Genomic DNA, 15,117 nt, shown 5'->3' with positions numbered 1-15,117 from the left:
TGTTCGTGTGATAAATTGAGTTAATGAGGCCGGATTTAAGTTCCACAGTAGTATCCTGGGCCTGCAACAGGCAGCGGCCTCGATTTCACGCTTCTACCGCCTACAGCGCTTGCCCCGGCGGCTGCAAACAGCCAGCTCCTCCTCTGCCCAACCCACAAGCAAAGATCCTATAGCGGATCCTTGCCCACAGGAGACCAAAGAATGCGTGCTCTTTTTAATCTGGGGGAAAGTCGGCAGAATGAAAGGGTTTGTATGAATAGGAGTATTTGCATTGTGATTGCAGGGACTGTGCTGATGGCAGCGGCTGTAAATCTGGGCTGGTTGGTTAATGTTTGATTGTCTACCTTTTCCCAGAGAGCGCAGTTGCTGCTGCTGCTGCTGTTTACCAAGAGAAGCCCTTTTCCCACTCACTAAACCACTTCCGATCCAACACAGATAGATAGATCATCATTTTAAAGGGGAAGCCTTTCCTCCCCCCCACCCAACCAAAGCTTTGAAACAACTGGGGAAGAATTTTAACTCCAATACGTGCACAACTCATGCAGTTGAAAACACTTCAGATTGTTTCAAGGTAAAATGTAATTTTCAGTTGCAAGAATTGTCACATTGCCAAAACGGAACAATGATAGTCCTACTTGCAGCAGCATAACAGGTCTGTAAAACATCGTGCTCAAACAGATAACATAATACATTAAAAAAGAAGAGAAATCCAATAAATTAAATTTAAAAAAAGCAATATTATGGTGCGAAACAACCCCCCCCCCCTTAGTCCCTAATCAATGCAAAGTCAAACTCCAAAGGCCTGGTCGCTGCAGGGGGGCTGTACAGAATTGAGAACTTGGTCAACGTTTATGTACAAGATCAACGGGCTATGAAATGGCAGAAAAGATAAAGAAATGGAAGGTAAATGGAATGAGCTGCCAGAGGAGGTAGTCGTGGCAGTTTGTATAACAGCATTGAAAAAGACACTTGGACAGCTAGATTGGGGGGGGGGGGGGGGAGAGAGAAGGTTTAGTGGGATAAGGGTCAAACGTGGGGAAGTGGGACTAGCTTGGATCAGCATGGATGAGTTGGGCCGAAGGGCCTGTTTCTGCGCTGTGTGACTGGCTCTATCTAAATACAATCAGCCCAATAAAACCCAAATGACAGGCGTTAAATCTGCCGCTTCAAAGCAGTACAGAGCATTCCCTGATTCTAAAATTACCCCCCACTAATAAAGTACTGCCTTTGATTATTTACTGACCTCTTTTTTATTTCGAACGAGATTACAACAATTTATTTGAAGGTGGATATTTTTTTCTGATTCTTCCAATTTCATAGCTGACATAGTGACACAGCATGGAAACAGCCCCTTCGGCCCAACTCGTCCATGCTGGCCAAAATACCCCATTCTAGGCCGTCCTCTTTGCCCGCGTTTGGCCCATATATCTTTTGTAAATGAAGACTTAGATTCAAGATTCAAGAGAGTTTATTGTCATGTGTCCCAGATAGGACAATGACATTCTTGCTTTGCTTCAGCACAACGGAATATAGAAGCATAAACACAGAACAGATCAGTGTGTTCCTATGATCGCAGGTATCATCCATGTATGTTATTTTATTTTATTAAGATCAGTGATGTTCACAGATTATTTAGATTTGGAAACATTGGCTCCCCAAACTATCGGTTTATTTGAAGTCACGTCGCCTTTTAAACGCACCAGTCGGCTTTTGGAAAAAAGCAGACCACAATTCTTTGGTTTGTAACACGATTTGTAAACAGATGGTTTTCATGTGACATTATCCCGAAAACCAAAAAAAATGGCTAACTGTGCAAACTTTGATATGCAGATCGGCGTGTTAACGAATGCAAAACTGCTCGGTTGCAAAGTTTGTGAAGTTTACTCTGGGATGGTGAAAATTGCTGCCCTCTTTCTCACTGCTTTAAGGACTGTCATTGTTGTTTTGATGGTGGTTGGGGAGGGGGGGGGGGGTTAACTTGGCGGAAAGGCGGCGTGATTAATTTATTTCCCCGTCTGTAAATACGGGGAGGGATTATTCAAGCGATTGGGGCAACCTGCGAGAAACAGCACTCAAAAGTTTGCCATGGCCCAACCCGCTTTAAGCCCCCCCCCCCCCCCCCCCCGCGTGCAAAGCCCCTTCCATTTTTAGTGTGTTCGGCAGTCTCACTGGGACAGGGTTTGTGAACACACACACAAAAAAACCGTGCATAAATGTAAGATCAAGTGAAAAACTTTTAAGGAGAGAGAGAGAGAGAGAGAGAGAGAGAGAGAGCGAGCGAGCATTAGGAGGATCTGAAGATGCAGAAGTTCCGACTCTGAGCCAATTCACATTGTGGCGACTAATGAAAGTTTATGATGCGAGTGTAGGGCTCAGGCATAAAGCGATTGGAGCGGTACATCAGTCACTCTTGACGTCTCCCCTCCTCCCTCCCTCCCTCCCTCCCCGCGGGACTTGGCCGAGGACGGGTTCCCTTTGATAAGGTCCTGGGAAGTTTATAAATCGCTGGCACGGCGGCGGGCAAGAGGATCGCTGGCGTTAATTGCCGGAGTTTGTTCCCCCCGTGTTATCGGGAACGTTTGCCCGGCAGCCCGGGGCCCGCAGCCGGGACTCTGCCCGACCCGACCCACATAGCTCGAGTCGATCGCTCTTGTTGGATTCGCTCATCGCCTCATCTCTTTGATGTCCGCACTCAAAACCGCAGCTCCACAGCCTTTTTTTTCCTCTCTCTCTCTCTCTCTCTGAGTGAGTGAGTGTGTCTGTGCGCGTTGGATTAGCCGGGAGGGCATCTGGAGCGCCGAGCCGGGGAACACAAGGTAGAGAGGATTTCGCAAAGAAGAAAAGCGAGGAAGGTGGAGAGAGAGAGAGAGTGTGTGTGAGAGAGAGAAGGGAAGGAAGGAAGGAAGGAAGGAACGGACACGAGAGAGAGAGAGAGAGAGAGACGCGATTGGGAACCAGATGAATCGAAGCAGCGAGGAAACTACCCACCGCGGTTCGCCTCTCGCCCGCTCGCTGTAAATTATAATCTTTACATTCCTGCAATTACAACAAAAAAAAGGAAGGATTTGGCAGTTTGTGAGGCGCAGGATGGATTTATGGTAAGTTGTGAGCCTCCTCGTCGGTACTCGTGGCCCCTCGCGGTCTCCTTTTGATCTTTGCTGACATTCCTTTGAACTGCGAGCAGCGGTTTGAATGGCCAGTGTTGGCGGAGACTCGCAGCCTGCGGGCGGGCGGGCGGAGAGTGAGAGAGAGGGGAGGGGGGTCGCTCAGATACATTTTCTTTTCGGGAGAGTGAGTGGGCAGGGGGGGGTCTTCTTTTTAAAACGTAACCCTGAAGGATCTACCACCCCCCTCCCTTGCCGGGGACGGGTGCAATGACAGTGGGGGGGGGGGGGGGGGGGGGGGGGGTTTCTCAATGGCTCCGGCTGTAACGTGCAGAGCAGAGAGGCGCTCGCTTTCCCCTTTGATGTCTTCATCTGCTGGTAAAATCAAGAACAGGCCAAGGACTCGCGTCACCCCCCGCCACCGATCCGCGATTAGTATTATTATTATTATTATTATTTTTTTTTAAATAAATGATAGATACTTTTTTTTTTTACTCCAGTGAACTTGTAGAGAGATGCGAGTTACACAGATTCCCCTCCACCTGGGTCGTGTGTGGGACTGGGACGGGGTGGGGGCAGGTTTTAAACGATCAAAGTGCCGGGTTCTTCCCTTTATAATGTGGGAGTCTGCAGCAGTTCTTTGATGATTTTTTTGAAGGCGTCAGAAAGTTGTGAGTGTGTGTAACTGGGCAGGGGGTGGGGGTATGTGTGTGTGTGTGTGGGGGAGTGTGTGTGTGTGTGGGGGGGGGGGGCTGTGTGTGTGTGTGTGGGGGGGGGGCTGTGTGTATGGGGCTGTGTGTGTGTGTGGGGGGAGCTGTGTATATGGGGCTGTGGGGGGGGGGGGGGGGGGGGGTTGTGTGTGTGTGTGGGGGGGGCTGTGTATATGGAGCTGTGTGTGTGGGGGGGTGTGTGTGTGTGTGTGTGGGGGCTGTGGGAGTGTGGGTGTGTGGGTGTGTGTGTGTGTGTGAGTTTGTGTGTGTGTGGGTTGGTGTGTGTGTGTGTGTGGGTGTGTTTGTGCGTGTGTTGGTGTGTGGGTGTGGGTGTGGGTGTGTGTGTGTGTGGGTGTGTGTGTGTGTGTGTGTGTGTGTGGGAGGGTGTGTGTGTGTGTGTGGGGGGGGGGGTGTTGGGTGTGTGGGGGGGCAAAAGGCGTGTGTAATTTATGGCGAAGCCCCGAGGGGAATGCTGGGGGTGGGATTTGTGTGTGTGTGTTGCTTCTCCTGGAGGGGGGGGGGGGGGGGGTTGAAAGGTGCAAAAGGTGTTTTACAATTGGTTTCATCTGTGAGACCCCAAACTACATCCAACTTCTCATTTTTCAACTCAGATTTATATCTCTCGCTCCAACAAAAAGAAAACAGTTTGGGAAAGAGTTTTATTGGCAGCCAGAACTTTTTTTTTCTTTTACATTTCAATAATACTTTTAAGACATGTTTTTTTGATGCTTTTGTTTATTCTCGGCCAAAAATACACGGAATAAAGATGTAGTTTTAAAGGGTGTGTGTGTGTCTGTGTATACGTGTGTGTGTCCATATGTGCGTCTATATGTGTGTGTGTGTCTATATGTGTGTGTCTATATGTGTGTGTGTGTGTTTCTCCTCATCTGTTTGAAGTCAGCGCCTGCCGTCTTCATTAAATCGATACTCTCTGTTGCAGACACAAGGCGGTCGTGTTATACCCCGCTGACTGAACGGCTCGCTGAAAGTCAGAAGGAGAGGGAGAGAGAGAGACAGACAGACGGAGACACGGAGAGGGAGCTTCGAGCCATGAGCGCCGCTGCCTTAGTGTCTGCCTTCCGGGCCGATGCTCCCCGGCCTCCGGTACCGGGGGAGGAAGGGGAAAGATGCCAACTACAGCTACAACCGCAGCCCCTACCCCATGCCAAGGGCCAGGGCCCGAAGGGGCAAGCGGGCAGGAGAGAGGACGATGAGATGGGGCAGCCGGAGGGCAGCGACTCGCCGCTCAGCCGCTGGACTAAGTCGCTGCACTCACTGCTGGGCGACCAGGACGGGGCTCATCTATTCCGTGCCTTCCTGGAGCGGGAGCAGCGAGTGGACGCGCTGGATTTCTGGTTCGCTTGTAACGGCTTCCGCCAGATGGACATGAGTGACCACAAGAGCTTGCGGGTCGCCCGGGCCATTCACAAGCGCTATGTGGAGAGCAGCGCTGTGGCCGGACAACTGAAGGCGGCCACTCGCTCCTACATCAAGGATACTATCAGGAAGCAGCAGATTGACTCGGCCATGTTCGACCAAGCGCAGACCGAGGTCCAGACTCTGATGGAGGACAACTGCTATCAGATGTTCCTGGCGTCGGACATCTACCTGCAGTATGTGCGGAGCGGCGGCGAGAACCCGCTGTACGTCGGCACCACCTCGCCACTGGGGCCTCTACAGCTGGTGTGTGGGTACCTGCCCACCCTCAACGAGGAGGAGGAGTGGGTTTGTCCACAGCTGCGGCCCAAAGAGCTGTCAGCCGCCGGCCACCCCCCACCCGTCACAGAGACCGGCCCGTCCAAGTGTAGCAGGTGAGCGGCGCCCCCTGTCCCCTGTCCCGACCCCACCCCCGCACCCCCAACACTACCCCCCCCCCCTCAACACTACCCACACCCCCCCCCGCACCTCCAACACTACCCCCCCAAACCCAACACTACCCCCTCAACCCTCCCCCCCCTCAACACTACCCCTCCCCTCCCCCCACCCCTGCCCCATCTATCATGTACCGTGGGCGGGGCGGGGCTCTTGGGCTGGGATCCAGGGTGTATAGAGCAGGGAGAGTCTGTTCCACAACGTGGGGGCTGTCACACACCAGGGGAGTTTGAGACTTTCCCCATTAATGCCGCGCATCAGTGTTGGAATAACTGCAGCATGAATGAATGAATGAATGAATGAATGAATGAATGATCCGCCCGTGGGTCACGCACTGGGGGCTCCTCCCCCCCCCCCCCCCCCCCCCCCCCGCAATGTGCGATGGACCGAGGGGGGGAGGGGGGGGCATTATACTGAGACTCGTGGTTTGTGTGTGAGGGGGAATGTGTGAGTAAGGGACGGAGGGATGAGTGTGGGAGGGGAGGGAGTGTGAGGAAGGGGGAGGGAGAGTGAGGGATGGGGGGGTGAGTGAGGGGGAGAGCTTGTGTTTAGGAAGGAACTACAGATGCTGGAAAATCGAAGGTAGACAAAAGTGCTGGAGAAACTCAGCGGGTGAGGCAGCATCCATGGACATAAATGCCTGAATCTTTGGTATAACATTGAGATGCAAGATAAGACTGGGCTGGGAGGCATCAAAGTGTTTCTGTGAGAGTCTCGCTGCTGGGAGCAGGGGCATGTTGGCTGCGGTGTATTGTCGTTGCAACAGGCCCAGCAAAGGGCCACCACCTCTTGTACAGACCCTGCTCTGACTCAAGTTGATGCAAAGCAGGGAAGCGATCCTCTCATCTGGGGACAATTAGCATAATGTGGTCACGTTGGGGGGGGGGAGTAGAATCGCAGGAAAACAATTTTAATCAGTTTGCTCAAGATGGCTTGCCTCTCCGAAAGAACTCTCTGATTGTGTGCAGAGAGGGGAAAACATGCTCAAGAGATGAAGCGTTTTGATTCAGTACAGTGATTACGTTCCTCATTGGGGTTACAGTGTTGGAGGAAATGTTTGTCCTCTCCCCCCCCCCCCCCCCCCCCTCAACCCCCCCAAACCCCCCCCCACCCCCCCACCCCCCCCCCCCCACACCCCCCCCCCCCCCCCCCACCCCCCCACCCCCCCCCCCCCCCCCCCCCCCCCCCCCCCCCCCCCCCCCCCCCCCCCCCCCCCCCCCCCCCCCCCCCCCCACCCCCCCCCCCCCACCCCCCCCCCCCCCCCCCCCCCCCCCCCCCCCCCCCACCCCCCCCCCCCCCCCCCCCCACAGGGTTTAAGAGTAACAAGTCTCACAAACTGCTCAGGGCAACTTTCACTTCCAGATGTGCCCAAGCCCCTGGATTACATTGATTCTCTCCCTCTCTCTAATCATTCCAGGGTTTTTTTTTCTTCCCCAAACCCAAAACACGTGGCCATTACTCATTACAAAGTGATAGAGGCCAAAAGACTGTGGCCCCCTTGATTCAGAAGAGCAGGGGGAAGGACAAAGGCATGTCACTGGGCACTCCCTGGCTTGAAGTGATTGATCCGAGACAGTAAAATCTTTCATAAAAGCCTTTCTCTTTTATGTTGTAATTTAGTGCCCATCGGAGGCATGTGGAACTAATTTAGGCCCAAGATTTGAATTCTTTCTAGTGCTTCTTCCACACTTGTAGTTCCCCTCTTCGCCCCCCTCCCCCCATCTCTGCTCTCCTCTTCCCTCCTTTATCTTCTAATTGAAGTCACTGAGAGAAACCGAGCATGCCTTTAAAGAATGCAGTCCCAGCTGTGTTCAATACCTGCTCTTTGAAAGAGGGCCTGTAGCAAAGGTCAGACTGCACTGCAGCCTAACACTTTGGTCATGCTGGTTAACTCCCAGCAGCTCACTGAGAAAGCGGGGCCCAGCCAGCCTCTCTTTTTTCCCAATATCTCAGCAGTGTTCACATTCACTCTGCTCGGCTTCCACCCCCCCCCCCCCTCCCTTCCCTCCCCCTCCTACCCATCACTGGTGAATCAGTGGAATGCATCACAGTGGGGAGAGAGGTAGAGCGAGAGAGAGAGAGGAGAGAGGGGAGACAAGGAGGGAGGGGATAGAGGGAGGGAGGGAGAGAGAGAGAGGGACTGACAGAGAGACGGCTGCTGCTGTTGTGAGTGGAGCCATGTCAGAGGTCGTATGTGGTAAGTCAGACCAAGTGGAATAAAGGATTTGGAGCCACTCGATTCAGGGCAAGTGCTGCTAACCATTAGGGCAACAGCGTTGCTCACTTAAATCAAGCCCGCATGGCCTCATCAAAGACACTGGGAGGGGCGGGGGGGGGGAGGGGAGAGAATTGGATCATGAAAGGCTTTTGTTTTTTTTTAAAAAATAGCCAGAACATGCTGTCACAATCTTGAGCCTGGAGTCTGGTGTAAAAGTGATTCCAATTATTAAACTCAGCAGATGATGGTTTAAAACAAAAATCCTTTGAAACTGCAGATTCACAAAACATGTCATCTCCAGAGGTCACCATGAACAAGGGGAAAGGTAGAGGCAGGCAGTGTTATTGGGAAGACCCTTGCAATGACTGGAAGCTTAAAATAATGACGTGTTGCAGCATCTTCTGGAATGTGGGCCCAATACATAGAAACATAAACAATAGGTGCAGGAGGAGGCCATTTGGCCCTTCGAGCCAGCACCGCCATTCATTGTGATCATGGCTGATCGTTCCCTATCAATAATCCGTGTCTGCCTTCTCCCCATATCCCTTGATTCCACTAGCCCCTAGAGCTCTATCTTACTCTCTCTTAAATCCATGCAGTGATTTGGCCTCCACTGCCCTCTGTGGCAGGGAATTCCACAAATTCACAACTCTCTGGGTGAAAAAGTTTTTTCTCACCTCAGTCTTAAATGGCCTCCCCTTTATTCTGAGACTGTGGCCCCTGGTTCTGGACTCACCCAACACTGGAAACATTTTTCCAGCATCTAGCTTGCCCAGTCCTTTTGTAATTTTATATGTTTCTATAAGATCCCCCCCTCATCCTTCTAAACTCCAGTGAATACAAGCCTAGTCTTTTCAATCTTTCCTCATATGACAGTCCCGCCAATCCAATACATTGGATTTGATCTCTGGAGTTCCTGATCTCTGCAGCCCTGGAATAAGCAGCAGATACTAACCCATAACATGAAGCCCTAGTTAACCTCACACCAACATGTCACACTAGTTAACAACCTGAATTTATATATAGACAATAGGTGCTGGCTCGAAGGGCCGAATGGCCTACTCCTGCACCTATTGTCTATTGAGTAGGCCATTCGGCCCTTCGAGCCAGCACTGCCATACAATGCGATCATGGCTGATCATCCACAATCAGTACCCCGTTTCTGTCTTCTCCCCATATCCCCTGACTCCGCTATCTTTAAGAGCCCTATCAAGCTCTCCCTTGAAAGTATCCAGAGAACCAGCCTCCTCCACCCTCTGAGGCAGAGAATATGAGTAAGAAAGAACTGCAGGTGCTGGTTTAAATCGAAGGTGGACACAAAATGCTGGAGTAACTCAGCGGCTGAGGCAGAGTGTCAGAGTGAGGCCCAGTGCAAGTTGGAGGAACAGCACCTCATACCACACCAGCGGTATGAACATTGACTTCTCTAACTTCAGAGAGCCCTTGCTTTCCCTCTCCATCCCCTTCCCCTTCCCAGTTCTCCCACTCATCTTACTGTCTCTGCCTACATTCCATCTCTGTTCTGCCCCCTCCCCTGTCATCACTCTGAAGAAGGGTCTCGACCCGAAACGTCGCCCATTCCTTCTCTCCAGAGATGCTGCCTGTTCCGCTGAGTTACTCCAGCATTCTGTGTCCACCCTGAATTTATATAGCTCCATTGACAATGCAAGGCCACTTACAGGTATGGCATCTGTAGTGTGGGAAGGGAGCCAAGATAGACACAATTTTGGAGTAACTCAGCGGGACAGGCAGCACCCCAGGAGAGAAGGAATGGGTGACCCCCCCCCCAACGAGTCGATGCTGACCCTTCATCACCTGTTTACACTACACATGGGATAATCTGTGCTATGGAATATTAATTTGTAATACAGGAACAGGTACATGGGTTTGCTGTAAGTGTAGATGTCACCTTATTCAGGGATGATTCTGCTGATAAACCAAGGTGTGGGCTGGATAGCGACCAATGTCAATGTTTAGATGTTATTAGTTTAGGTTAGATTAGAGATACAACATGGAAACCGTGGCCCACCAACTCCACGCCGAGCATCCATCACACGTCACGTTAGTTCTGTGTTGTCCCACTTTCTCATCCACTCCCTACACACTAGGGGCGATTTACAGAGGCCAATTTAACCTACAAACCCGCACGTCTTTGGGATGTGGGAGGAAACCCATGTGGTCACGGAGAATGTGCAAACTCTACTTAGACAGTAGGCGAGGTGAGGATCAAACCCGGGTCGCCAGTGCCGAGGATATGCATATTCTTCAATCCAACTGAGGCCACCAGGCTAATATCTCAGCTCGCTCGGGTGGTTAGGTTTGTTGAGCCATTACGGAAGACCACATGAATGAATCGCTCCTGTTATATACATTGTACTAATGTATACCGCCTCCTCCTGGCAAGAAGGAGTGGGTGAAGACTGAAGAAGTGTCACCCATTCCTTCTCTCCAGAGATGCTGCCTTGGTCCCACTGAGTTAATCCAGCATTTTTGTGTCTATAATCCGTTCAACCAGGATGTTTTCCTCCCATGCAAGCCCTGCCCCGACATTCATTGTTAGTTGTACATGAAACATGGAGACTTGGTGTGTTGCCAAACAGAGAGGTGAGCTGGTCACGAGGTACTTACTTCCTACTCCTCTAGCAGTTTCATAATCTATAAAGAAACCTAGAGAGAGGAAATATGCTCAAAGTGTGCAGGAAACACACGACAGGTCAGGCTGCATCTGCGGAGGAGTAAACAAAGTTAGTTTCAGGTTAATGCCCCGATGTCAGAGCTTTTCCCGGGTTTTGATGAAAGATCACCGGCTTACCGTGTTCCCCTCTCTGTAGCTGCCACCTGGTGTGATGGGGATTTGTAGCATTTCCTGCCTTTGTCTCAAATTTCCAGCATCTGCAGAATTTTGTTTTGGAGTGTTGCTTCCTCCCTGTATCTGCTCTTCAAAGTAGCAGGCAACAAGGCGAAGAGGTGTTGGTCTAAGTCTGGACATACACCAACACTGGTCTTTGGACTTTTAGGGGGAGAATCCGGAGAGAGTTGATGAGAATGTGGGAAGAATAAATTACAGGAAATATTAGTCGGATTCGTCAAATGGCCACCTGGGTTATAAAGAATTATGGAATTGTACGCATTTCTTTAAAGCACCTGGCAAAGTGCTGGAGGAACTTGTATTAAGCCCCCGTCCCACTTTCACCACCTAGTTGGCGACCTCTGCCGAGTTTGCCCGTGACTCGTACTCGCAGCATGGTCGTAGGAGGTCTTCGTAATTCTTCCCCGTGTTCGCGAGTGGTCTCCGCGTACTCGTGGCCTCACGTAGGTCGCTGCGATCTTTTTCCTACCTTTTACTCGTAGGTAGGTCGTATATAGGTCGTGATGGGAGTTGTAGGTCTGTAACTGGCCCGAGAAAAGAAATGCAAACATCACATCATTTTATCATGTGATCATTTTCCACCCCTAGCTAGTCGTAGTTGATCTTAGGTTGTGGAAGACTTGAGGTCAAAGGAGGTGGTAGACATAGTCGTAGGAGGTCTTTTACTTCGGCAAGTCCACACGACCTTGACATTTTTATCAACTCGTCTAGGGTCATCTAACCTCATGGATTAGTTGGTCTAAGTGGGACAGCCCCTTTAGACAATTCCAGCATCTGCGGTTCCTTGTGCCTTCAAGCCTACACTGGTACTGGTTGACAGGATTAGTTTAAACACACAAACCCGAGACTCACTGCATGTTGTCTGTAGATGAACCTGTTCAGTTATGTGTAGAGACAAGAGAAGCTATATCCTGGTTAGGCTGAACGATAGATTACGAAGATGCCTTTATAGATTGATCTTAGTCAGACGATGTTTCAGGCAGACTTGCACCTTTATCCTGTAAACTGATAGATGATGACATCAAGCAGGTGTGTCAGTTTGGGGGGAAAAATGACACGGAGTGCTGGAGTAACTCAGCGGGTCAGGCAGCATCTGTGGAGAACGCTGCTAGGCGATGTTTTGGGTCGGGACCCTTCTTCAGTCTGAATGTTCCACCTTATCCATCGATGCAGCTTTGACCCGCTTACAGGGTTACTGTAAAACTGAATGCCTCTTCCATGGCTTGTCCCTGATGGCGTTTGATCTTGCTGGTTTGTTGCTTCTGTATTTACCCCTGACCCATTGCGATGTTACCCCCCCCCCCAGCCCGGCCCCTGCAGGCGGGGCACAACAGTGGTGAGGTTCTGCAGCAGATGTTCCCTGCCCCTCACCACCCCCGCCCCCCAGACTCGGGAAAGACCCAGCAGGGCGGTGAGGTGAGGTGAGCAGCTCTGTGGTTCCACCAGCGGCACTGAGAGGACAAGTCCACTGTACACGCGCTCCTCCTGTATGTAGCTGGCCTTGCTGCTCCTGCCGACGCCCCTCGCTTGCATGTCTTGGCCTTTGTGTCGAGGTTCATGGAAACTTAGAAAATAGGTGCTGGAGGAGGCCATTCGGCCCTTCGAGCCAGCACCGCCATTCATTGTGATCATGGCTGATCGTCCCCAATCAGTAACCCGTGCCTGCCTTCTCCCCATATCCCTTGACTCCACTAGCCCCTAGAGCTCTATCTAACTCTCTCTTAAATCCATCCAGTGACTTGGCCTCCACTGCCCTCTGTGGCAGGGAATTCCACAAATTCACAACTCTCTGGGTGAAAACGTTTTTTCTCACCTCAGTCTTAAATGACCTCCCCTTTATTCTGAGACTGTGGCCCCTGGTTCTGGACTCGCCCAACATTGGGAACATTTTTCCTGCATCTAGCCTGTCCAGTCCTTTTATATTTGTATATGTTTCTATAAGATTCCCCCTCATCCTTCTAAATTCCAGTGAATACAAGCCTAGTCTTTTCAATCTTTCCTCATATGACAGTCAGCGTAATGTCCCTCAGGTTCTGCCCACGGCTTGAAGCCAGCAACACTGACACGGGGAGAGACAGGTGGTGGACAGGGTGAAGGTCGGGAGATGCTAACTGTCCATTTGTTCCTTCCAGGTCGTACGGGAGGAATGGATACGCCAATCCCTACCACGTCCAGCCCGGATACGTCTTTGCCCCAGCGAGCAGCGCCAACGATAGCGATGTCATGACTGACGACTCCTTGTCGATGACAGACAGCAGCGTGTGAGTGTGACCTATAAACAATAGACAATAGGTGCAGGAGGAGGCCATTCGGCCCTTCGAGCCAGCACCGCCATTCAATGTGATCATGGCTGATCATCCCCAATCAGCACCCCGTTACTGCCTTTTTAAGAGCTCTCCAGCTCTCACTTGAAAGCATCCAGAGAACCTGCTTCCACCGCCCTCTGAGGCAGAGAATTCCACAGACTCACAACTCTCTGTGAGAAAAAGTGTTTCCTCCTCTCCGTTCTAAATGGTTTACCCCTTATTCTTAAACTGTGGCCCCTGGTTCTGGACTCCCCCAATGGGAACATGTTTCCTGCCTCTAGCGTGTCCAAACCCTTAACAATCTTGTATGTTTCAATGAGATCCCCTCTCACCCTTCTAAACTACAGTGATAGGAGCAGAATTAGGCCATTCGGCCCCTCAAGTCTACTCCGCCATTCAATCATGGCTGATCTTTTGCTCGCTCTCAATCCCATTCTCCTGCCTTCTCCCCATGACCCTTGACACCCGTACTAATCAAGCATCTATCTATCTCTGCCTTAGAAATATCCATTGATTAGCCCTCCACAGCCTTGTGTGGCAATGAATCCCATTGCTTCAGCCAGCACCATGCATCAACATAGTGACCATCTGTGGGCATGCGTTGGCGCTCTAGGGCTGCAACCTTGTTGCAACGTACACGGACAAGATTGTGCATGTAGGGGCGGCAGGGTGGCGCAGTGGTAGAGTTGCTGCCTTACAGCGCCAGAGACCCGGGTTCCATCCCTACTACGGGTACTGTCGGTACGGAGTTTGTGTGTTCTCCCTATGACAGCGCAGGTTTCCTCCCACACCAAAGATGTGCGAGTTTGTAGGTTAATTGGCTTCGGTAAAAATTGTCCCTTGTGTGTGTGTGTAGGATAGTGTTAGTGTACGGGGTGATCGCTGGTCGGCACTGACACGAAGGGCCGAAGGGCCTGTTACTGCTCTGTATCTCTAAAGTCTAAGAGCTACTCTCATTGGCCTGTATTTGCCTCTCAACCTGTTCAATCCATGAAGCTGCCCAGAGCCCTCAAATGATGTAATGGAGCCTGGCGTTGGCAGCTCGTTCCATTTACCCGCCATCCTCTGTGTTGTGCAAACCTTGCCCTCTACAATTCTGCCTCACCTCAAGTCTACAGCCTTGAGTTTTAGACTCCCCTATGCTGGGGTAAAGAATGTCTCCACTCAAAGTTTCTTGTATAACTTTATAAGATCACACCTCACACTGCAAAGTTAAAAAAACCCCAACCTGGCCTTGGATCCAGCAACATCCTTGTCAATATTCTCTGCATGATGGCAACACACATTTCCCAATGGCCACAGGTGAGCCCTGGTAGACAATAGACAATAGGTGCAGGAGTAGGCCATTCGGCCCTTCGAGCCAGCACCGCCATTCAATGTGATCATGGCTGATCATCCCCAATCAGTACCCCGTTCCTGTCTTTTCCCCATATCCCCTGACTCCGCTATTTCTAAGAGCCCTATCTAGCTCTCTCTTGACAGCACCCAGAGAACCGGCCTCCAACACCCTCTGAGAATTCCACAGACTCAGCATTCTCTAGGGGAAAAAGTGTTTCCTCGTCTCGGTTCTAAATGGCTTACTCCTTATTCTTAAACTGTGGCCCCTGGTTCTGGACTCCCCCATCATCGGGAACATGTTTCCTGCCTCCAGTGTGTCCAAGCCCTTAACAATCTTATATGTTTCAATAGGATGCCCTCTCATCCTTCTAAACTCCAGAGTGTACAAGCCCAGTTGCTCCATTCTCTCAGTGTATGACAGTCCCGCCATCCCGGGAATTAACCTTGTAAACCTACGTTGAACTCTCTCAATAGCAAGAATGTCCTTCCTCAAATTAGGGAACCAAAACTGCACACAATACTCCAGTGCTTTCCAACTCATCTGGGTGATTGTGTTGTGTTGAGCCTTGTAGGAGCAGAGATTTGGTTGGATGAGGTGATTGGTGCTGTGGGTTATGGTGGGCACGTTGGCACTGTATATCTGATCCGATTGGATAGGTTGTCATGTGTACCGAGGTGCAGTGAAAAACGGTTTTGCATG

At 51.0% G+C, this 15,117-nt stretch overlaps 1 protein-coding gene across 2 annotated transcripts in view; it reads left to right on the top strand.

Moving 5' to 3' along the window:
• Window positions 1-2,156: 2,156 nt before the first annotated feature.
• The window catches only part of axin2 (axin 2 (conductin, axil)), a 28,414-nt gene continuing 15,453 nt past the window's right edge, over window positions 2,157-15,117 (top strand). Inside the window, exons 1-3 of one of the 2 annotated variants that reach the window (XM_055653747.1) lie at window positions 2,157-3,098; window positions 4,755-5,625; window positions 12,906-13,034. In XM_055653747.1, the coding sequence (XP_055509722.1) occupies window positions 4,865-5,625; window positions 12,906-13,034 (890 nt within the window). In that variant the 5' untranslated portion in view covers window positions 2,157-3,098; window positions 4,755-4,864. Of the gene's footprint in view, window positions 3,099-4,655; window positions 5,626-12,905; window positions 13,035-15,117 lie in introns of those variants that run through there. The other variant, XM_055653746.1, reaches the window with a different exon arrangement.

This window comes from Leucoraja erinacea, chromosome 23, assembly GCF_028641065.1.
Source record: "Leucoraja erinacea ecotype New England chromosome 23, Leri_hhj_1, whole genome shotgun sequence".
NCBI lineage: Eukaryota > Metazoa > Chordata > Chondrichthyes > Rajiformes > Rajidae > Leucoraja > Leucoraja erinaceus.
Note: the sequence above shows the minus strand (reverse complement) of the source record. Positions and strands in the feature narration are given on the sequence as shown.